The sequence below is a fragment of the Sitodiplosis mosellana genome, unplaced genomic scaffold (genome assembly GCF_009176505.1).
Source record: "Sitodiplosis mosellana isolate CC-2019 unplaced genomic scaffold, AAFC_SMos_1.0 Smas_scaffold_21, whole genome shotgun sequence".
NCBI lineage: Eukaryota > Metazoa > Arthropoda > Insecta > Diptera > Cecidomyiidae > Sitodiplosis > Sitodiplosis mosellana.
The window spans coordinates 174,044-197,830 of record NW_022595263.1 but is presented as its reverse complement, the minus strand read 5'-3'; the positions used below and the strand labels follow the sequence as shown (position 1 = coordinate 197,830).

Here is a 23,787-nt window from a genome sequence, read left to right as displayed (position 1 = left end):
ATTATCTCTTGAACGTTGTTGAAAAAATGCAGTTTTTTTCTTTATTTAAATTGAAGCATTTTGCATAGCTTGAGGCGCATTCTTTTAAGTATCGAAGAAATTTACCATGTTTTGCACTTTCGACTAGAGTCATCACCACCGTTAACAGTTGTTTAAAACACAAGAATAAAAACACCATCCGATTTTGTTATAGATATATTTTGTGAGTTTATTTGACAGTAAATTCCAATACTACGTATTCATATGATTTATTCTATTCTATGAATAAATTTAATAGATTTGTGTGTGTGTTTAAAATTAGAAATAAATTGTTATAGATTATTATTCTGCATAAAGATAGAAATTGTACGTAAAAATCTTTGATCTTATCGCGAAAGGGGGAAGGGAAGAGAAAGAATCGAATTGAAAAGAAAGGGTGGGGGTGAGTTGCTTATAAAATAAATCTTAAAAAAGTGAGAAAAGGGGGATTAAAAGCTATTAATGATAATTTTGTTTAAATAAATGATTTAAAGAGAAAAAAACGATCAATAATCATTGACAGTATTAACATAAATATATTACCATTTGATAACATGTTCGGTAGAATATTATTTCTTATCTAGTTGAAGTGTTATTTTTTTGCAAATGTTTTTTTTTCGTCATCTTTTATTCGCTTAAAAAAAATAAGTAAAATAAAGCTGATTTTCTTTAAAAATACTATAAAAAAAATCTGTGGAATAAAGATGAACTTATTGTTAATATTGTTGTATGTGTTTCGATCAGGGATTGGTGAAGATTCCCTGAAAGCTGCTTTTTTTTAAATCTTTGGTTTTTTGTTTAAATGTCCGCCACCCACAATCTCTCTCAATGTGTTCATGCGCAGACCGTCGATGGTAAAAATTGACTCTTTTGGATTAGTTTTTCTGTGGGGCGCTTCAATGGAATTCTCTCTGGCCGTTTAACATCATTTTTTTTCCCTAATAGATGCTGCTTTATTTGTTTGATTATTCAATAGAATTTGTTTGTTTGCATATTACACATTAAATGACATTCATAAAACAGTTAATATGATTGTGAATAATACTAATTATTTTGTTTGTCATTTGATAACATTCAATTTAAAAACATTTTCATAATTTTTGTTTTGGTTGGTATAATAATCTTTGTTAATTTGTGTGTGTGTTTTTTGTATTGTTTTAACATCGATGCTAATTTTTGTGGTTAATTTGTTTGTCATGTTTTTGTTTAAATATGTGTCACGCTCATTTGAAGACCCCTCGCCATAGTTGGGCTCATCATAGCAAAACCTTCCAAAAGATTATATTTATCCATCGTATTTTTTTTTATCTTTTTGTTTCCCTTTTCCACATTTAAATAATCTCTTGCATATTTTATTTGATTTTTTTCTCTAAATCGTATTTTTTCAAAATATTTAGTTGGAATTTGTGATTAATTTTCTTGTAATGTTTTCCGTTCATATAAAACTAATATCATATCAAATAACACTTTGAAATTGAATCGTTTAGAATTTGGCGTTCGAAAAGTGGAATAATGGAATGGAATCCCATTGCAGAATGTATTGGTTTTTGTTTGCTAATTTTAGCAAAACATTTAACATACACTCTGCATTTGAGATTCATACAAAAATCCATTTGAGTGAATAGTAAAATTTAGCTAAGAAGATGCGAAACGCCCAAATGGACAGTTTCTTCGAATAATGTGTTGGTTGAATTAATCATTTGGGCGATGATTCTCTTAAAATTGTCTAACGGTTAAATGATTTGTATTTTCTTAAGGTATTTTTCTATGTCCTTCATGCAATCCTATCAATAAAATGTCATCAAAATTTTCTTTCCCTCAACAAGCAATCAAATTTTTCAATATATGTTTGCCAAATGTCTCATCAAAATCTCTACAGTCACTACAGACTGTTATGTAATTTTTTCAAAAACCCATAAATGTAAATAACTTTTTCTTTGCATTTCTTTTACATTAAAATATTATAAATTGTTTTTTGATTGCACTGTCTGGTTTTTGTTGCACTGCTGCATTAATTTCTACGATGTTCTCTCTTTTTGAAAATACGATTATTACAAATATTTATACACTTATTGAATAAACTATGACGATTAGAGCCCGTTGTCGTCGGTTGCACGCCGTTCGTATGCACAATTTTGTGTGCAACGAATGAACGACGTTAACCGACGATTTCGATCTCTGGTGCATTGATGTCGTGTGTATGGTGTGTGTGAGTGTGTTTACGATTTACGTACGCAATTTGCATACCGCAAATGATGAATAGCATAATTGTGAATGAGTGAATGTTGCTAAATTATGTGCTGCTTATTGTTGTTGAATGTGTGCGATTGTGATTTGTGTCATAAACTTTCTAACTCTAATACGGACTATTCTCTATGACAAATGTGTATTATTTCTTTTTCTTTTATTCCATTTCGCTGTGTGAAAATTTGATTTTTGCGAGCACACATGCAACATGCGACATGCATCAGTTTTCGATTTCAAAGCTCAGTTCCTGCGTTGTCCCGTTCATATACCATATCTGACTAATCATCGGCTTATTTACATTGGCGATATTGAATGTGGCGGTGTTGTTGAGCTGGGCATATATTCCTTTAGCAAATCGCGAAGTCGCAAAATTTCCTTTCCAGCTGCCGCCAAATCCCCTTGTAGCGAAAGTTCACGCTCACGTAATCGTTTAATGTCCCTTTGGCATGTCTGCAACAAATCAAAAATTTTAGTCGCATGTTGTCAAATTGGCGTTAAGTTTTTAAGAGCTCGGAAGAGCGGAGTTAAATTACTTACCACATTCTGTCGCAAAAGATCCAACTTATCACATTTCAATCGCGTTACTTCCTGTTTTAAGCCTTCGATTTGCATATTTGCTTCTGGCGGCACCATCATATTCGACGCAACCACGCTATCCAAACACAAAGAACAGGCCTTTGTTGTTGCCTCCGCCGATGACATCGATTCCAAACCAGTATCGCTGTCAACATACGTTGCTCCACCATCTAAATTAGTGAATACTTTGAGAATAAGTCACAAATGCGAATTTTGATTAGAAATGTAGCACGGCAGTTTTGGGGAACAACTAAACACAACCATTTAGGCATTGTCCACAACATCGAGCGCATGCATTACATTACAAATACTACGACAATGAATTATCTTTACACACGATTTAAGATCGCTTTGCCTTACCCATTGGATCAAGCTCAACACTGTTCAAACTCGAATCGTCGCTTGTCTCAGACATTGTTGCAGTCAACGGGCCATTGCCGTTGTTATTCAAATTGTTGTTGATATTATTCGAATGATGGTTCGCATGGCTGTGGCTGTTGTTGTTATTGTTGTTATTTGCACATAATGGGCCGCGAGATGTGATGTCGGGCGACGACGATGACGAATCGTTGGTTGACTTTTTCGAATCGCTTTTGTTTGAGTTCGAGCGAGCGATCTGTTCATTACAACACGAGTAACATTCATTAGAAATCAATTCAATATAAAACGATAAAAAGTATTGTCGTTTTGGGCGACAAACGACCAATTCGAAAAATGTTAAAATTGTAGCTCACCTGAATATTTTCCATGATCGTAGCTTCTTTTGAACCCTTTTTGGTATTGAAGCTGATTCGATTTGCTTCACTGGCAACATTTGCGTCCACACTCTGGGATCGCACTCGCGAAATTAGCGCCTTTTTAACGGTGTCAATGAATCGGGATCCAGCATTGCTGCTATCGGATTTCGGTGTATCGGGTGCTGGTGATGTTGCACCACCTGAGCCCACATTAGCGCCTAAAAAGTCTCGTGTTTTCTCTTTCAATTCATCGACCAAATTCTGCAAAAGTGATGTGCGTGTTCTCAATTCAAGTCGGGCGAATTTGTCAGCTTTATAGCACGCATTTTCAGCATTGATTAATTTCGTGAGTAAAAATTCCTTCAATTCGGATCCCTTGCGGAATACGGCTGGATTTGGAAGTGTTGGGCCAAAGAAAGGCACATCATCCCGGGCCGTGACTGAAATTTTATATCTGGTGTTCGGTGTGTTCGGTTCCAACGGTTGGATCACGATGAACGCATGCAAAAAGTGGCTGGCAATCATGTCTGGCGAAAATGGAGTATTCGATTCTTGGAACACAATAGCGACAATGTCATTCCCGATATGTCGTTTGCGCTGCAATTGTTGTGAATCACCTTCGGTGAATGGGAGCATCGTACTCACGTGGAACATAACCTCTCGTTCCTTGTAAACCTCATAAATGGCTTCGTCGCCGGTGTGTCCATTTTGGATGTCTAATCCACCGCGATAGCCTTTGTGGTCCTTCAATCGGATGCGCTGGCCAAGCATATCCAAAAATTCATCAAATGCCGGCGATGAGTTGGTATTTCCGAAGAGTTCTTCTTCGGTTGTTTGACCGTATCGTTGATAGAGCACACCGAATTTGAAGTTAGACACCAGAACATGTTCGTCGTAGGCGGCAATCATACCCGACGCCTTGGGACACATAACTGGCGTGAAATTGTCCACATTAATTTGATCGTTTAGCAATCGTGCCATGCGAATTGGTGACGGGCTATTGCCCAAACATGAAACGGGTATGATTTCATGCATGGTGCCCGTTTTTAATCTCAACAACATTCTGATATGTTCCTGGTTCGCAACATTTTCGGTTTTGATCGATAATAGAACTGGTCCGAGTTGATCATCATCACCCACCAGATTTGAGTGTTCTCGATTGATATAGAAACGCCTATAGCATTTGGCTGTGTCGTCTGTTTCAATTTTGCTGCGCCATGCGTTGTGCGGCAAAACTGGATTGCCAAGTGCATCGAATGCGCATTCATGGTCGGTGCCGTCGACCCAGTAGCCGCCGTTATTTGGCAATACAATCATCGAATATGGGCCCGGTTTTGAGAGTGTCTCTTCGAGTAGCCGCTGTGATGCTGGTATTGTGGATATAATCGAGGATGACTGTGAGCTAACCGATGACTGTGAATGATACTGATGATGGCCATTTGACAGCTGATGATGGTGCAACTGTGGCGATGCCGGCGTCGAACCGGACTGTGATAACGAATGTTTCAACTGTTTGTGTGTTACATATTGCCCATTTGACGGTAAACTGTTCGATTCAATGCCTCCATGTGGATTTGGTACACGCTCTTCACGTGATCCCTGTACAAAAACACAGAAACAAAAATGAAACGTGAGTAAATTAGAAAATGAATTTTTTATCGCGTTGTTTACGAAATAAAAAACTAAATATAAAAATGTATCAATATGGAAATCAAGCACAGGAATTCAACCTTGAATCGAATTTAATCGGATCGAAAGTGGGGAAGGGTTGATTTATTATGCAAATTAGAATGTGGAAAGAACAGTCACCAAGCGCAAGGTTTTCGTATCGATTTATACATGTGTGTATGTTGTTCACATGGTATGTTTTCCACCGATTTGTTCGTTCATGCAAAAATCATTTCGATGGCATGTGGAAATGAAATGAAATTGCAGTCGAAATGAAAAATTTGTCTCCGACTCATTTTCGTCTCAAAGCCTCGCCCAATCGTTCGTGTACTGTACATGGACATCAGTCGAACGTCGGGAAATCAAAACCAGCACACGCTGAATTCTAAACCAATGTCAACTCTGACCTTCTCGAGCAAATCAAGTAGAAAATACGTAGAGAAAAAAAGCGGCCGCGCTTTAATGAAATTCATTTTATGTAAAGCGTATAACCTTCAAAAGGCTGGGCTTTGATTAACTGCGTGACATGTCTATGTCAAGGTGGCACTTTTATGCTTGCATTCTCACGCATGAAAGCGATAATAAAGTCACATTCATCATAACAGTAACTCATTTTCTTCTTCTTTTTTTTTGAGTGTGGATATTTTTTGCGACACGTGAGCCAGTTCGTCCCAACTCCATATTCTCGGTTTATCTGTGCGTACAGTCTGCTTACTTTATGTGGTAGCAATAATAATGTTATGAGCCTTTTTAAGGTGAGCAAATGCGATTATTCCACATAAACTCATTGCCGCTTTTATTTACGACACTCTTTACTCATTCATTGAACAGTAAAGATTCACCATTTGATGGCTACTGTACAGTATTACATAACATTAATCTATTACAATAGATTTTTTTTTGCATTTCACACTTGTAAAATATTCTTCTGTTTTCTTTTTCTTTTCAAATGAAGCAAGGAACAAAACAAAAATGCTTACACACAAATTGAAATGTTTCGCCCATTGTATTTCGGTGTCATCGTCAGATTTACACTCATGCTATGAAGTCATAATATCATTTCATTGGCAGTACAATGATGTTCGTGATATTTGATCATAAATTTCATGCATAAAAAACCTTGTGTGGCCGAGTTCTCCAGTTATGTCCTCTAGAAATTCTGGAGCCGAATGACTAATAAAGAGTTTTATATTTGTGTTTCTTCTTTCGTTTCATTATTCTGTCTGCAAAATATCGCCTCGGATTATTAATTGATAGCTGAATAAAGGCTGCATTCGATAAAAATGAACGAAACGAACCGAAAAACCCGAAACGAATGGAGACAATGTTGAAATGAATGGGGCAGCTGTCTGCAGTTTTATAGCAACGGATTTGTTGAGTGTGGGCTCGGAAATGATGAATATGCGGGCTCTTCGTTTTAATATCAAATTGTAATTTCCCACCACACAGATTCACATCACTTGCAAGCATATATTCATTTGCATATCGTAATCTATCAACATGAAACAATCATAAAACTTTTACTCAAGACAACGCAACAAATCAGAATGCGCTCGATTCTGCCAAGCATTCACATACACATACATTCCAAATGGAGTGATTCCACCATTTGGAATTAGTAATTATGAATATAAACACATTCTCGCACACACACACACACACAATCTCGCCGAATTACCATACAATTGCCGACGTACATGAAATCATGACGCCGCAGTTCAGTTGGTCTTACAGTCGGAGAGAAATATTTGAATTATTGTTCAAAAGTAACTTGTTCTGTGGATGATAACCATCGAACATTCCAGAAACGTTGAATCCAACAGTGAAGCTTCTGTTTATTCTAATGGTCTTTTATGTGGTAACATTTCATTATATGCTGCGATTGTATCACTATTACAAAATATAATGAGCGAATTTTATTTCAAACTTACGATTCACACACATACATACTCACACAACGAATCGCTGAAGATTCCAACGACTTTAGAATGATTGCAACATGAAAATTAGAATGATACCAATAAAACAACGTGTCGGACTATAAAACGCCAGCCAACATGTAATTTGAGTGAAAAAAATTAATCATCGGAACCAAAGAGAAAAGGTAACCACGAAATTTGGTGTAGTCTATCTTAAGAATAGCTATCATTGGTGGATAATCTTCATGAGATTGTACAGGCGATAAATCGCTCTTTCAATTGAGAAAAGCAAATGAAATTTAATTAGAGAAAAACAAAATGGGGAAAAACGGAAGAAAATCATATTTTAAAAGTTTCTCGAAGCACGCAACAGTGCCAATGGCGAGGATTTGGTAAAATCTCCTGTTCTCTGTCTCGCCGCCCCCTTTCGCGCATAGATTGCAATATTGTGATTACAAGGTAATACGAATATCGTATAGCCGGGCGCAACAATTGAATATGCACAATTACGCGTTAGTCTAGTGAATGAGTGTGGGTCGTCGCATTTTTTTCTGTTCACGCTTCGATGAAGCGACATAAAATATGGTTAGTTGATGTGGTTGTCGATGCGCACAATGTAATTCAGAAAAAAACCAATTTTGCTACGTAAAAGAATGTCGATGGAATGAAAGCAAGTGGAAACTTCATCGTTGGCGTAATCCGGATCAAGCAGTGTCGAGAATAATTTGCACTTTTATTGAATTTTCTGTTTGTGCACTTATCGATCGGATATGAAGAACACAAAAAAGAGCTCTACGATGGAAAGTTTTTTTTTTCATCTCATCCATCGGTTGGCTCCATAGCTCACTGTGTGTATGAGCAAATAATAATGGAAAGTGCTGGTTTAAAATGATTAAACAATTTCATAAATTTGAATGGCCAAAAGCATTCATGATAATTCATTAAATGCACAAATTTAATTAATGTTGGAAAAAAGAGCGAACGAGTAGACAAACGAGTACAATTGCAAAATTGAAAACTTTGTTTATGTGCATCACGATGGAAATGCGCGAACAAAAACATACAAATGAATCAAATGGATATTTTCCCATTCTACATAACGAAGTGAGAGAGCGCAGAGCGCGCGCGCTTGTTGCACTGAAACGCACACAATGGACCGGCGCGTCCTCCGGTCCGATTTGTTTACATAATCATTTTCGTTGTTTGCATGTGCTTTATCTTCGAATCGTGTGTGTGTGTATGTGTGTGTTAGTATGTCTGATAAAGCGCACAAAATTATAATAGATTTCATATTGTCGTTAACACAACCAAGATGTCATACGGCCGTTGATTCTATCGGATACAGCGCTATTGTTGCATTTTTGCTCTGTTGGCTGCGGTTGTCACACTTTTATCTTGCGATCTGGATGGCTTGCAAACTCTTTCAAACTGGCTTTAAAAACAAACGAGTACAAGCATTTGAGAAACATGAAATAACAACTGCCACAACAGACAGAGGGAAAAAAATTATCTCGAGATAACATAGAAAGTTTGCAAACAAATTACGTACAAATTGTAATTTTGAGTTCATTTTATATTTATTGTTTCACAGAGGAGACATCATCGTACTCCGTATTTTTTATTCAGTTCTCTCTGACACTTGCATTTTTTTCTTCTCTTCTCTTTTCACTTTACTTTGATTTTGTTCATTGTCATGAATGAAATTGGTTGCACTGCACATACTTTTTTGTGTGTGTGTGAAGAAACTAGAATCTATCGTTTTGTTATTTAATGATATGTTCCAAAGAACAGCGCCCTTTTTCGGGGGCGTCTTTATTGGCAGAATTTCATGGTTTCTTTGTTCGCTTTTGTTAATTTATGATGCAAGGCATTTGTAACCTTATATCCGCATTGCACTACCTCTTCGTCGTTACTCGAGAGCCGAGTACAGAAAGAGCAAATGCACGAATAAAAACAACCATATGGAGTAAATGACGAAAAGGGAATAGAAGAACACCGTAAATATTTAGATGTTTGCATGTCTTTGTGTGTATTTCGAAGTGAATAACACAGCAGCACATCTTCGACAAATTTACATGTTTCGAAGTCGTGAGAAAAAAATAATTTTCAAACTGAAAGGATCCTACACAATTTCCCATGCACGCATCCTGTTCTAAGCGAAGAACACATTTCATCATATGGTCTTAAGGACCCGAGTGTTTTTTGTGTATTCTGCATCTTAAGCAACACAAAACAGTGAAGTTAATCTTCTCCATCTACTATTAGAATCTCAAGTGAAGTCAGTCGAATGAAAAGTTTTAATTTTTCGTTTGTATGAATGGTTTATGCCCATTAAAATTCCATTCTGCACGATGCTTCTGTGTTACAGCTGACTGTGTATTTTATTCAAGACATTTTGATGGTTCCGAAACAGGTGAAATGATTAATATCACTATTATAACGCGTTCATTTAACTTGACTGGGCGCTGTGTGTGTTTGCGATACGATCACGAACAGCCGTTCATTTTCTTGAATTTATGTATATGTTCTAACGTTTTTCGTTTTGCTGGTTTTTCATCCATTATTTCCATTGTAACGCTCACCAGTAATACATAATTATATGAAGAAAAAACAACTGGTACATTCTTCTTTTGGCCCATCTATGGCAAACAATAGTGAGACGAGATTCGTGATTCATTCGAGTTCTTGAAAATAATTCGCTTTTCGGCAACTCATTTACTTGACATTAATTTGATTGGCAGATTCTGATCCTTCATTCAAGAAACGAATCCCATGTCAGCGGTTTTTTGTTCTGGGCTTCTTTGGAATATTGGACAAAGACTGAGTCGAACGAGCGGAAAAGAGAGAGACCGAAAATTGCAACCTCATTTGAGTAATTTTCGGCCTAAAAAAATGATTCAGAGATATTTGTTTGTCCGTTCGTCACTTTGTTTTGTGCAAAAACCTATGATGATTTGATGCTGATGGAATAGATAATAATGATTGAATGTGACCATGACAATGGAATTGGCCAATAACACTTTTCCATTGAAATAGGCGTCCAGATCCATTACGTGTTATTGATCGGTGGAAAAAGTGTGCTGAGTGCAGCCAGTAGTAAATGTGCGCCATGGAAACGAGGCAAATAAACCGTTTGTTCGACCGTTCGTTTTATAATCGACTTTGTTGAGCATGATTGCTACTTCATTCTCGTTTAGTCTTAATGCATAGAAAATTTACACCGTTCAATGACTTCCTTTTGGAAGTTACGAATTTCCGCACGTGGCGCTTTTATCAATCAGTATTTCAGTTCATCTACATCCAAACCAGAATAACGATGTCAATCCTCAAACCTCAACCTCCGAGTGTTTTCCATTTTGGACGATACAGAGAAGGTAAAAAACAACAAGTTTTACGATATTACATTACATCATCATTCCTTTGTGCAGTTGCATTGAAATTATGTGGTCAAATCGGTTTGCACTTCACCTCATAAGCAGAATTCAAGTATATGGACAAAGAATGAAATGGTCACTGCACGAACGGAACGGAACAAACCAGTTTGATGAATAGCTCAAGAGGAAAAGTAGCATGTAGCAGCAGCTAGAATAGATCGTATGCCGTATGCGATTTATTTGTTTTAACCGTAAACGACATATTAACATACCTAATGACCGATAATCGTATGATGTGCGGCCACAACGATGACCCATAAAGTGTAACTTACCGAACGAGTTTCGAGTGGCTAGAGTTCTAGCAGTGGAAATTATCATATATTATGTATTGATTTGAGCTATAGGAAATGATACCGACTAAGTGACGGCAATCAAAATGCTGATTAATTAAATTAAAAGTTAAACAAGTGTTGACACACATCATTCGCTCTCTCTCTCTCTCTCTCACTCTCTCTCTCTCGCTCGTGTGGTTCATCGTGTGGCAGAAGAGTTCATTTTGTTAAACGATTGAAAATAATGCCAAACGGCTTTAGATAAGATTATATGCGACTCAACTCATTTGTATGCACACACACCCCAGAGGTAAATCGGTCAATGCATTTTATTTGCATAAAACTCTTTCAATATTTGTGTGCCTGATGTTTTGTTAACATGCCAGACCGCACAGTAATCCATACGAAAATTGGAGCACATCACAGCAGAAAACCATAAAAATATGCATAATAAAAAAATGTGGCATTTAAAATAGACAGCTCAGCCTTCGCTGTTATGTTATAAGGTGTGTTAACACATTTCTATGCGCTTCGAATAAAATTTCGTTGGATTGTAAGCGTATGAAATCACGTCGGAATGCCTAGGCCCACACACGCATTAGGCGAAATTCGTTTGACGCGAGGCGGCAATGTCACTAAATGAATATTTTGAATTTTAACAACCACCAACAATTAATAATGAATGCCTGTACAATACGTAGATTCTACGACTCCTCACTCGGCCTTCTCACGTTTGCACGCAAACAATGGCGCAAAGAGTTTTTTCTTTGATTTTCTGTCACATTGGAATGCATTGAACTCACAACAAGAAAAAAACACGAACAAAAAAGAAATCAATTTTAATGTGGCCAATCTTTTCACGGTATTCATGCTATTTTATGTCACATTCTTCCCAAATGTCATATCTATTCACATTGAAATAGCATTCGTTTTTTCCATCTCTTTCCATTCCACTTTATTCGAAAGAAGGAAGAGAGAGAAAAAGCCAAAAAAAAAAAAAAACAAAACAGTCACACAATGTGTCAACGTTCTGTGGTCATTATTATTTTTGGGAATTGTTGAAAAAAATATCAAACGAGAAACGAACAAGTAAATAAATTGATGATAATTTTAAGAATTGTGTTCAACGAACTCAATGAACGAGCGCACTTTTGAATATGTGGCTTCGAATGAAAAGCCAAGATTCAAGTTATTCCGTTCAATAGAAAATTCAAACACAATGAAAAAATAGCCAAATTAGAAAGAGAACTCGTTTTTTTCGTTCGTTTGTGCTTTCTTCTTTCTCGTTTTCAAGTGATATGATGTTGAACCGATGTGTTCCGCAAAACGGCATTCCCAAAGTGTGAGAAAAAAAAACTCGTAGCACAAATCTAGTGCTTATACGTTGAACGTCTAATGATGCGAAATTAGTATATAATGTGATGTTCGTGCACGCAAAATATAATAAGCGTTGAAGAGAGGAGAAATGACACTTGTTCGCTGATTTCATATGATCGCTTTCGATATTAGCAGCATCTTGCTGGGGATGAGAGTACATTTTAATTACAACGAGAAAAAACTCTTCTATCTCAATTATCCATCGGCATAGTGCCCGAAATAAGGCAGCACAATTCATTCGAACCGAAACTAACGATGGGAACATTTTTGGAAAATTCATTGAAAATAGAAATCGTTATGCAATCATAATGGGATTCCATCTTGAGTGCGGCGGAGGATTATGATCTCTTGTACTAATTATTTTGTACACGAAAATACGTGAATTTTACCAAATTCGCAGGCGGTTTCAGCTCCATATCTCTTTCATCTGCCAGCAAGAAACACTCTCGAAACACTCTATCTTGCTCATGATAAATTCATGAATAACAATAGATTTTGCCATTTGCAGCACATGAAATACAATGTTAGACATGGTGAACAATGTTTTTGCCGAAAAAAACAACAACAAAAATGCACTGGAAAATTTATTACGTGAACAGGCCAATTTGCGAGCTTGAGTATATCAAATTACAAAACAATTATCTCATTACAAACGCTCTAACAATTAGAATTTAATAACTGTCGACAAAACTACGGAGTGATTTTCATGTAATTTAATTTGGACTGAATTGTTAATCGACTTAAAAGACTATGTAGTTTTTCTAGTTTTTTTTCTCTTATTTCTTTTCAGTATCGTGAAAGTAGAAAAAAAGTTTCTCATTTCATAATCCATTACTGACATTTTCCTCCCGAAAATTCGCCCCAAAAACCAAACATGTTTGCTACAACTTTCACGAAATGAGTTCGTCAATCTTTTACATTTTTTGTTTTTGTCTACTTTGTTTGAGTTTCGCTCTATTGTTATTTATTGTCGACTCTCAGTGGCAACGTTGCTCCGGTTGCATTGTCGATATATGCTATTGCTACCCCGAATGGCAAAAGAATGGATTGATATCATTTTGCCCGATTCTTTCGTGCGCTTAAAGCGATTTATTTGTATGTGTGTGTGAGTGTATATTTTCTTTCTATCGTCTGCTCATTCAATTTCGAATTTTGTTTGCCGAATGTTGGAAATTGGATTTCGTTTTGGAGATGTCGGCGTTTTATGTTTGCCGGTGCATTATCTATGAACCGTTGTACGGATTCAAACAAAAGAATATATTGAAGAACCCCATTGTTTATTCTGTTCGTATCGATTTTTCGACAACTATGAAAAAGCCAACAACAGTGGCAGCAACAAAAAGTTGAATACCGATTAAAAATTCAATTTATTTATATGTGAGCGATTCGAAAACGGGCACGCTCTAATTTCACGGGAAAAAATTTGCTCGGAATTCATTAGAATTCCGATGGCAGCGATACATAGGAATGAAATGTTTTGATAGATTGTTGTTGTTGTTGTTGTTGTTGTTGTTGTGTGTTTATATTTGCTTGTGCATGTGCCATTTGTGTCAACGATTTTGCTCGAATAGCAGTGTCCACTTTCAAAAAGCGGCCACTTTTCAAAACAGAACACAGTCCGATTTGCATTTGTTGCAAGTGTTTTATTTTCTTCAGAATTTATCTCTGCGTTGACATCTTCATAATCTGAGCGAGACATCACGTGCCTTCAATTTACACAATAGAATATAGCTGTTAGTTCAGGCGAGTAGTTCATAAATTCAACGAGGATTGTGTAAACTGAGAAGAAACGGTGTCGTTTGTCGTTCGACTAGAAAAATTTCTACGTCTTATATCTTTTTCTTGATCGTGCGGACCCGTTGTTTACGTTACAATTTTACAACAACAACAACAAAATATAGCGTCTCGCGATAACATCAAAAGATTCTATTCGGTTGACATTTCAAAAAGTATCGTTGTTTCATCATCATCATCATCGCCATCGACGTTGAAAAGGGCAAAACCCATTTTGATCTTTTGCAGTGGGAATTGAATATTATGCCCTAGCGATAGTATCATTCTATGAGTCCAAGTCAAAAGAATTATTTATGAATTTTAATGAAATTCGTTTCGATCGTTATTCCGTATTGCTTGCGCGCATCCCAATCAAAACAAATCCATCTTAGATGCTTATGTGATAGGATTTATGTGAAGAAATGTCCGATATCGAGAAGGGAAAAATAATGAAAAGAACAAAGAACGACACTTTCTTCACAAATCCAATTTCTCTTTTGTGAACTGAGAAAGAGACGAGTCAGATTTTTCTGCTATTGAGCCAAACCGAAAGAGAAAACACAAAAATCGGAGAATAAGCATTCATGTGTGTGGCATGTTTTTTCTTTCAGTGCTATCGTTCTGAATTGACGTGGAACGAAAATTGTGCAAAGAAGAAAAAAATAAATATAAAAATTGAGATAAAAAAAGTATCAAAAACGATACACATTCTCGCATCAGATGTTCAATGAAAGTGTTATGTTCCAGGCAATTTTCAGAATTGATTTTTTCTCCTTCTTCTTGCTTTGCTGTGTGCATTACAAACAAAATATGTGCAAATAAAAATGAAAGGCTTACATTTTTAGCCATTGCCATTGAGAGAGAAAAGTTTATAAAGTGATATATCAAGTTGAAGCTCTAATTCAAAACCGACCTGATTTCAGCCGGCAGCAAGAAGACAAACTTCTTGTTTTACGATACGAGCAAAAGCACTTTAGTTTTTACTGTTGTGTGATGCGTGAGAATCAATTGAAAGAATGAATGGCAGAGCCGGTTGACTCTGCTCTCTTTTTTTCTGGTAGCAAAAAAGTGAAAGAAAATTGGAGAAATAGGCATTTGACACGTAATTATGTGACCCACCTAGAGATAAGACGTCCCCAGCAACAACACAAAATTCCTCTTTTTTGGGTATGCTATAATGACCACATATGAATATCGACACAATGAGAAAGGTCGCAATCACTGTGCTTACCAAATTAAGAGCAAATGCTTCATCAAGTGGCATGAAAAATGTGATTTTTGACTAAAGGTATTAATAAACAATTTCTGATTGTCTTTCAGGGATAAATTTGTTGAGCTTTCTACAAAAATAAAGGGAAATCATCTCGATGTAAATACAAATAAAAAAATTTCCGGTGTGACGTCAATGCCATGAAAAATGCAGGTCTATTTTCGTGGAAACTAGAAAATTGACTTATATGTATATATCTCCGCATTCTTGCCACCTTTGTTCCGACGAAAAATGGATGAGTACAATTCAAATTTGGCGATCGAAAAAAATGACTTTCTCGTATTACGGCGGTGGTGATGATGTTGCCAGACAAAGCCGAGCACAAAAGGTGCACAATTTGTTCAAGTGTTTTCAATTTATCGAAACGCCAACTTTTTTATAGAATAAATTGCTCAAAACACAGCGATAAATACACGTAGTATCTGACATCGGAAAAAAGTTTTCGCAATCTATGGACTCTTCTAAGAATATTTGCCCCGAAACAACCATGAATCTGCACTTTTTTCGAAGCATGTGATTTTTTGTTTGTTCCTTTTTCCTCAAGATTGCAATTTTCCCATGTTTGAGCTGTGCCAGTTGCTAAGCGTGTGCTGAGATTGTTTAAGCTTTGTCTTTGGTGCGAAAGGCCCTGGAATGAATACAAATTTAACTGTTGCCATTTGACACGAGCTGGAATATCATTTATGATAAAGGCAGTAAGCATTATTAATGACGGAAAGTGTGAATTCAATCCGTATCACTTCGGTCTTTAATGACAAGCTGTACGGGTGCGAAAAATAAATAAATAATGGTTTTATAATCGCTGGTACGTGGTGGATCTGTTTAGAATCAAAACAACATCGTGAATATCATATAAAATAAAGCAGATTGCTTTCAGAAATAGAAAGTACCAAGTAAGTAGTTAAATCGTGTGCTTTTTCCCATATTCGAAAATAGAATTTTCGCCAAACAAAAATGTGTGCTGCATTCTATATATGCCCGCCTTGCGAATGGACTTGAAAACACGCGTTAAGCTGCAAAATAAGCAATTTCCTTAGAAATGGTGCGATTTCAGTCGAGCGGAGCGAAGGATCATTGTTTGAATACGTCGAATTTTCGTTTGATATTGTGAAAGCAACATGTCTCATGATTCATTGACTCGGTGAAACGACTAGCTATGCGGCACACAATCTGCTAACAGAATTCGGAAACTCTTCTCAATTCAAAAGCATTCTTGAATCAAATGTTTTGACATGTGGAACGATAAAACGGTCCAATTTGTTGCCAATGCTTTTGTGTGCTTTCTTTTTCTTCCATCGTCTTCGCGTTGCTGCTGCGCGTATGTGTGATTTCACTTATGCGCATTGTTTCCATGAATAGCCACCACGTTCGATGGTCCAAAGACGGCGCGACGGAATAGAAAGTACCAAACTCATTTCACAGCATTAAAATCGTTTCGAATTATAGTGATTAGCATGAAAATATGGTGCGAGAGTGAGAACGAGTGAAAAAGTGCGGCCAGTCAATGAAAACGTTGTGTTTGCTTCTTTTTTCTTTGACAAAAAAAAGCTAAATTGGAGTAAATTATGTTTTGTAATAACAACAGTCAAATACAGTTATGTATATAGCGCCTACTGTGTTGAATGTTTGCCCACCACCGCGTCATCGCCGCCGTTGTTTACAGCAAACGTATGCACAATACGCAAATGTTTTTAATATAAACATAATCTCTTTATTGGCAATTTATTATTCATTTTTATTTCGTCGATTTTCGATTTCATTCGAATTCCCCTAATTCGGAGCCTCGCTGCTCAACGCTGAGTACGTGAACGAGCTCAGTTTCACTGTCAATGCATTTCGTTGTCGCGCCGCGCGCGAATGGCAAATGAAAACCATTCACCTAGTTCAGACAATATGGATTTGGGTTTTTCTTTCTTTGGATAAAATAACAAATCAACACACTTACGTACATATTTAGCCAATTTCGATCATCGTTACTTTCGAACCCATTTTTGGCCTGATCATGACTATTTTCTCTGCTCACACAGTCAACGGCTATCGACTTTTGGTGGGAATATTAATTGGCTCCGAGTATAAGGTATCGCTATTTTTATTATGTATTTAGTGTTTAGCATTTGTGTGTTAATCGTTCGTCCGATGGAAATTAAGAAAATTCCTTCGGCTTAAATGTGCTAATCATCGGTCAATAAATGAGTAGATTGTTGTTGTTGGTTTTTTTATAGAACAATTGTGGCGAAATATGCTCGTTATTTTTTTCGGTCAATGCGAAAGAACGAAATTATGACTTTCAACGCTCTTCCTTTGAATTGTTTCTTGTCTGGATGCTAATTGAGAATAACAACGGAACACCGCCATAATATTTGAACGCGTAAATCAAAATCGCTCAAGTAGATCACTCGCTTCAGAATTTTCACGCGCTATGATTTTTAATCTATTTTTAATACCAAATCAGCGAGTTTTTCTTTCGTTCATTCAACGTGAGGCAAACCAAATGCGATAAAAGTTTTCCATTTGCAAATAAGAATGTTCTTGAGATTGCAGCACGTTAAGCATTTCCATTTTAATTGCGGATGCAGAACGTGATGTGAAATTGAAAAAAAAAATTGTGCGAGAGATGAAATATACAGTAGAAAACATTCAAGTAGCTGGATTTTCCGCTTAAGTTGCCGCGTTAGTTTTGATTCTCGACAAAGTCAGCCCGAACAAACGCGCGATTCTCCTCACATGTACTCACTCGTAAGTATTCGCATGAAAGCGCTTAAAATCAGTTACCATGAACATTTTGAATAGTCAGCGCTTACCTGAAATGAAAAGAAAGACGGAAAAAAATTAGTAAAATCAAACCGACGTTGTTGTTGTTGAGTATTTCGACATCGTGCAGAAAAATAAGCATGAAATTGTCGACATTTTCCGAACAGATGCTGAAAAAAATGAGTGACAAACGTGTGGCTGCGAACCGATTTCGGTCGGAAAATTGCTCATTCGAAATGGCACTATTTCAAACAGCGGATGACGAACGATGAATTCTATCACAAGATCTACTAAAAACAAAAATATGTCAACGTGTTTTATTGTCGAACAATTTACGAGCTAAAATTCCTGAAAACGCTTTTATTTCGGAAGAGGCGAGATTAATCTTAGTTCTCGCGAAATGGTGTGACACAGTGTAAATGGTATTTGATTTATGCTGTTCTGCTTTCTTCGTCTCCATTCAGATATCAAAACCATTTCACACTGTATTTAGTGAATGAGTTCTCTTGTTGAGAGGTTCTCGATCAATTGACAAAAGACCAGCTGAAAATGACGTAAAATCCATTTGAAAAGCTCAATATTTTTTTTCTTCTACTTTTTCATTATTAAATGAAGTTCAAACAACATGTATTGGCTATTCAAGTAATGAAAAGTAAGCGGTCGATGAACTAAACTCGATCGGTTGAACGAATAAAGTCATACAACTTCTTATTTTAAAAGGCAATACACTGTGAGCGTGTATTTATTTTCTTTTATGATTTTTCTCTTTTCATATTTTTTTTTATTCATATTATTATTGAATGACCATATAGTGTTACGCGGCAATGACTTCGCGCTTGCCGGAGACGCTGATTACAATAGGCTTTTGGCGTGCTTACACGGGGCCAATATCGCGAAAGTAAAAAGAAATTTACAAATGGCGACACAGAAACAGTTTGTAATCATCGATCAATGTACATGTTTTTTTTCAATGTGCTTATTTGAAGAGTTTCCTCAACTCTTGTGTCGGCTTATTAATGGCATTTGGCGTGCTTCATTTTGTTGAGTGGTCAATGTGCCTTTTTTAATATTCACTTATTCATAGTGAAGTTATTTTAATTCGTTGTATGAATGATTCGGGCAAATCTACGGTAGAAATTAGATGCCAAAAATGATAAATGGAATTTTGGGTTCGATGGGCTGCACGGCATATGTTTGTAACAATCATAAATCCGGATGTTAATCAAATAAATTGTGATTTCATGATGGGATTATAGCACAAATATCAACAAATCAAAAAGCAATAGAGAGTGATTATCAATTCATTTGGCATTGTTCTTCTCGATACATTTATTGCTTGTGTAGCAAGCATTTGAGTTCATGTTCAATGTTCAATGTGTTCGTTCGACGTCAGACAGCAATCAGACGTATAAATAGCCGAATTGATTGTTTGGCAAGAGCAATATTCGAAGCATAATGTATATCGAAAATTGCATTCGAATGCCGACGAAGAAAAGGAAATCAAAATCGAATCGTAATGTAATATTCATAGTGGAATTTCATCGCACAACATCGATATAATGCCATGATACATCCTGCACAACGTCAATTTTATTATTAGACCGTGTGGTTTTTTTTCTTCATCTTTTATTTATTTTTACTTTCTCTAATGAGTGGCTGTCTATTCCCGAGTCCTGGCGTATTCACGTGACCTATATATATACTCTGTATGTGTGCAATCTACCAAGGTGTGACTCATTCAATTCACTTTTGAAATAGTTCAACGACGTTCTGAACGTTGAGTATAAAATCGATAAGCAAAACCGGGAGTATTTATGCGCCGAAAGGGCGGCATTTCTACTAATTGCTATTTATTTTAGCTTTTTTTCCTTTCTTCTGATTCATCGCTCAACCGAATCGACTGAATGCAACTTAAGGCACGGCACGGAAGTGTTCATTTAGTATTTTCTTTTTCCATTTTGTAACACAAATATATGTGTGTCCATTAAAACGGCCTGCAGTTGGATTCGTATACCGCAAACCATGATAAGGTGAAGTTTATATACATGTAGGAAAAAGGGAATGGATTTTGCTGCAGAATGTTGAGTCAGCGTCAAATGAAAATAGAAAAATCGTTTTATGGATGGAATTAAAAGTGGTAATGTGACAGAAGAAATGAACCTTATTCTGACGGTTTTGGAAAAATGTTCATCGTGTTATTTTGGCCCATAGTAATTAATGCCATATTTAATTTGGGCTAATGATAATGAGCCCACCGATGCGGTTGCCAAGACACATACACCGAGAGAGAGAGAAAGAAGTTATGATGAAAGAATACGCGCGAGTACAAATGTTTGTCATGTTGTAAATAGAGTCGGGAGAAATGAAATGAAACGCGCTAGAAAAAAGGGAGAGAGAGAGAGAGAGAAAAACATCTGAGAATAATATTTTTTTCTGCGAATGGTGCAATGTCTTGTTTCTCGCTTAAATGACATGGGCTATTACACTGAATAGGCACGATGACCACATCATAATGGAATGCTGTAAACGAAACGTTTCTCGCACCAGTGGAGAAATATCAGTGGCCGAGAGTTGACACGTTTACACAATTTAATGTATCACGCCGTGTTTCGATTAAACGTGCTGGCATCTCATTCCATTCACTCTGCGACATTGCCATACAACTAATTATGTTTTTATGCGACGTTTGAGCTCTCCCCAAAGAAATATCTCAATTATCTGCCTGATTCTGTGCACAGAATGTCGAAATTAATAAATCCGTTTCCACCCAATCATAAAAAATATATGAAAAATGATAGCATCGAATAATTTGTGTCATGTGAAAATGTTAATTAATCGATTTATTGCCTTGATCATCTTATCAATGCACATAACCACATAATCATACCATTCCATTTATCTATATGCACCTTATCATAAAATTGAATCAATGGAAAGGTGACGGTAAAAGTATTATTCACACATAATAAAAATGAAAATTTTGTTTTATTTTTTTTTTATGGATGAACTGCATTTGGGATTATCGTAATCAGCCGAGGGTACAATGTATCAAATGTCAACTTTATTCAAATGCGTTTTTTCACACTCTCTCGCACTGGGCCACACATCACGATTTATTACGGAGTTTTTCCTTCTCATTTGCTTTTGGTAATAAAATTGTGTTTGCATTGGTCTCGTGCTATCGCATATCAAGATATTTTATCGGTTTGCCAAAGAGTCGTTCGCATGTCAACGGTTCGGGCGAACATTTTTCTTCATATTTTCTGCAGTTCGTACATTTTATGCGATTCAATTGTACATTTTATCAAATTTATTGGCACAAACGGCTGAAAGTATCTACAGATAAAATTTCATACGAAACGAGTACGAGATAACGACGTGCATGTATGTGTATGTGTCAGCAGAGCGGCTGCCAAATGGAGTGATGGCCAAGACAAAAGAATGGAAAGCACGAAGTGAGCAAAGTGACTTGATCCACATGCCCACATTTAGACTAGAATCAATATTTATGGCCTGTACAAACGCAACGCGAGCTCTTCTGCCCGCTCGCTCGTTCGTTCGTTTGCTGTCTCGCAGTGCGTTTGTGGTGATGCACTGGTTTTATCTATGTCTGAACTACATTTACGCATTTTGTTGAAGTCTCCCCAGCGGAATATCATTCTTGAATGCGCAAACAAACAAGCAACAATATCACGGCTTGATATCACAACTTGGTATCGATATATAGTTGCACAGTAGTTCCATAAGCATTTTCTCTTGCTCCACTATATACTAGTGTTTTTTCCTTCGCGTCAGTAGTAAGCCTATTATTCCAAGTATGTCTATTTTTAAACCCGATAAATGACAAACAAATATATCTACGCTGTTCATGTTTTCCATTGACTCATATTCTTGCGCCAGTTCATGATAGACAGTCATTGCGGCATTTTCTAATAGAATATGGATTTTTTTATTGTTGCTCTCAAAGCGCGTCTCGCGGGCAGACACTTTCTCTTGAGCTTATTGGAAAGCAATTTCTTTTTGAATTCATTTTAATGTCGCTCATATTTAACGATCATATGATGACTTATCGTGAATCAAGGAACTAAGATAAGATTCTTAGCGAGAAAAAAAATGCACTCATACATGCTAAGGATCAACCCAACCTCGAAATGTAAATGCGACGTTCTAGAAAAACGTATTACAAAATATGGTTTTATAATTCATTATGTGCCAGCAATCATTTGTCATTCGGTCATGTACGACTTTCTTTATGTGTGAGTGTGTTTCGATATGGTTATTGTATAAGGCACGATTTATAATTGCCTCCATTCGGCGTGCATACGATTATAGCCCCAATGTCGAATGGAATAGTGCGTAACGAAGAAAAAATTCGAACAAGAAAACCGTTTAATGGAAGAAAAACTTTGTCGAACTAAATGATATAATTCATTTTACAAATGTGTACGATTTCATGGTACTTAACAAACAATTGCAATTATTAAGTGTATTTGATTGGGCACAATTTAGTGAGCGCCATGCTTCAGTTTTCTGGATAAGATCTCTATTGCTCACAATTACATAATCACTTGCAATGCAAGCAAGTTGATCATACGACCGTTCATGATGCTTATTCTATCTTCCAGACTGCATCATAATCTAGAATTATACGGTTTATAATGGGCCATCAAAGCACATGTTCAACGCATCAAATTAATTTCCAGAAGAAAAACAAAACTAGCTCGAAAAAAGCGTAGCTTGCATGTCACTACTTCACTTGTTCTATTCCATTAGCAAATGGTGGAACACAAAATTCGAATTACGGCGTAGAAAATAGGAATAAACACGGAAAATTCCTTAAATTGTATGCTTTGTATTTATGAACGACATGATTAATGACCATCATTCGTCTGACTGCCGACCAAACAATTCCATTCAATTCACTTCAGTTTTTTCGCTGTTGTTTTGGACGAAAGTCATTTCTTTCTCTTTATGAATCTATTTGGTGTTTGTCCTGTTGTTGTTGGCTTTTTTGCAAGCACCTGAATTACCTTCCGTTTTTAGTGTTGAATCAAGGCCTGACTTCGTGCAAATTATGATGATTGCCTTCAGAAGTATGAGTCATACATTGGGTTAGTTCCAGTTTGAGCATACAAAACATGATTGGTTACCTCCATATATCTATCGATACCATAATTCAGAGCGACAGCTCTCTAAACGATTTTACCGAAGTAAATAGGGAAACTATGACACGTCATCGAGCAGCTCTGCTCGAAAAAATCGTAATTTCTCCATTCATTTCTATTTATTAATTAATTTGTCACATCGATTTTTTTTTTCATCCACATCATTTTTTTTATCGCTTGTTTTTGTTTGTCCCCGGTCCGTGTGCCGTGTTGACACTTTTCCTTTTGCTTTTGCAATTAGCAATGAAAACTTACCACATCGGTATACTATGCAAGGCATCAAAAGTAGTATACATGTGTGCATGTGTTTGTGTGTTTTGTATGGTATTCAGGGTGTTTCAATCCATGTGTTTACAACGATTTCGCCTCCCCCAATTCAATATTCGATATAAATTATTATTATCGCACACGAGAAACCCCCAGACTGCTTATTGTGCAGGATGGCAGAAAAAAATTCGATACTTAGACGAAACTCTCACGTACCTCAATGAAACTGTATATTCCACACAGTCCACACATGTATTGAAGCCAATGTATTAAGGCAGAGGCGACGGTTTTCAAAGTGGAATATAACCACTCA

General features: G+C 36.5%; 1 protein-coding gene across 9 annotated transcripts in view; it reads right to left on the bottom strand.

Annotated features, from left to right (window-relative positions):
• Window positions 1–182: 182 nt before the first annotated feature.
• Window positions 183–23,787, bottom strand: part of LOC129568685 (rap1 GTPase-activating protein 1) — a 144,656-nt gene continuing 121,051 nt past the window's right edge. For 5 of the 9 annotated variants that reach the window (XM_055446899.1, XM_055446903.1, XM_055446901.1 and 2 more), the window contains 4 exons: window positions 3,576–5,177; window positions 3,202–3,457; window positions 2,803–3,026; window positions 183–2,715 (listed from right to left, as the gene is read on the bottom strand). In XM_055446899.1, the coding sequence (XP_055302874.1) occupies window positions 2,560–2,715; window positions 2,803–3,026; window positions 3,202–3,457; window positions 3,576–5,177 (2,238 nt within the window). In that variant the 3' untranslated portion in view covers window positions 183–2,559. The remainder of the gene's footprint in view (window positions 2,716–2,802; window positions 3,027–3,201; window positions 3,458–3,575; window positions 5,178–23,787) is intronic. The other 4 variants (XM_055446900.1, XM_055446902.1, XM_055446905.1 and 1 more) reach the window with 1 other exon arrangement.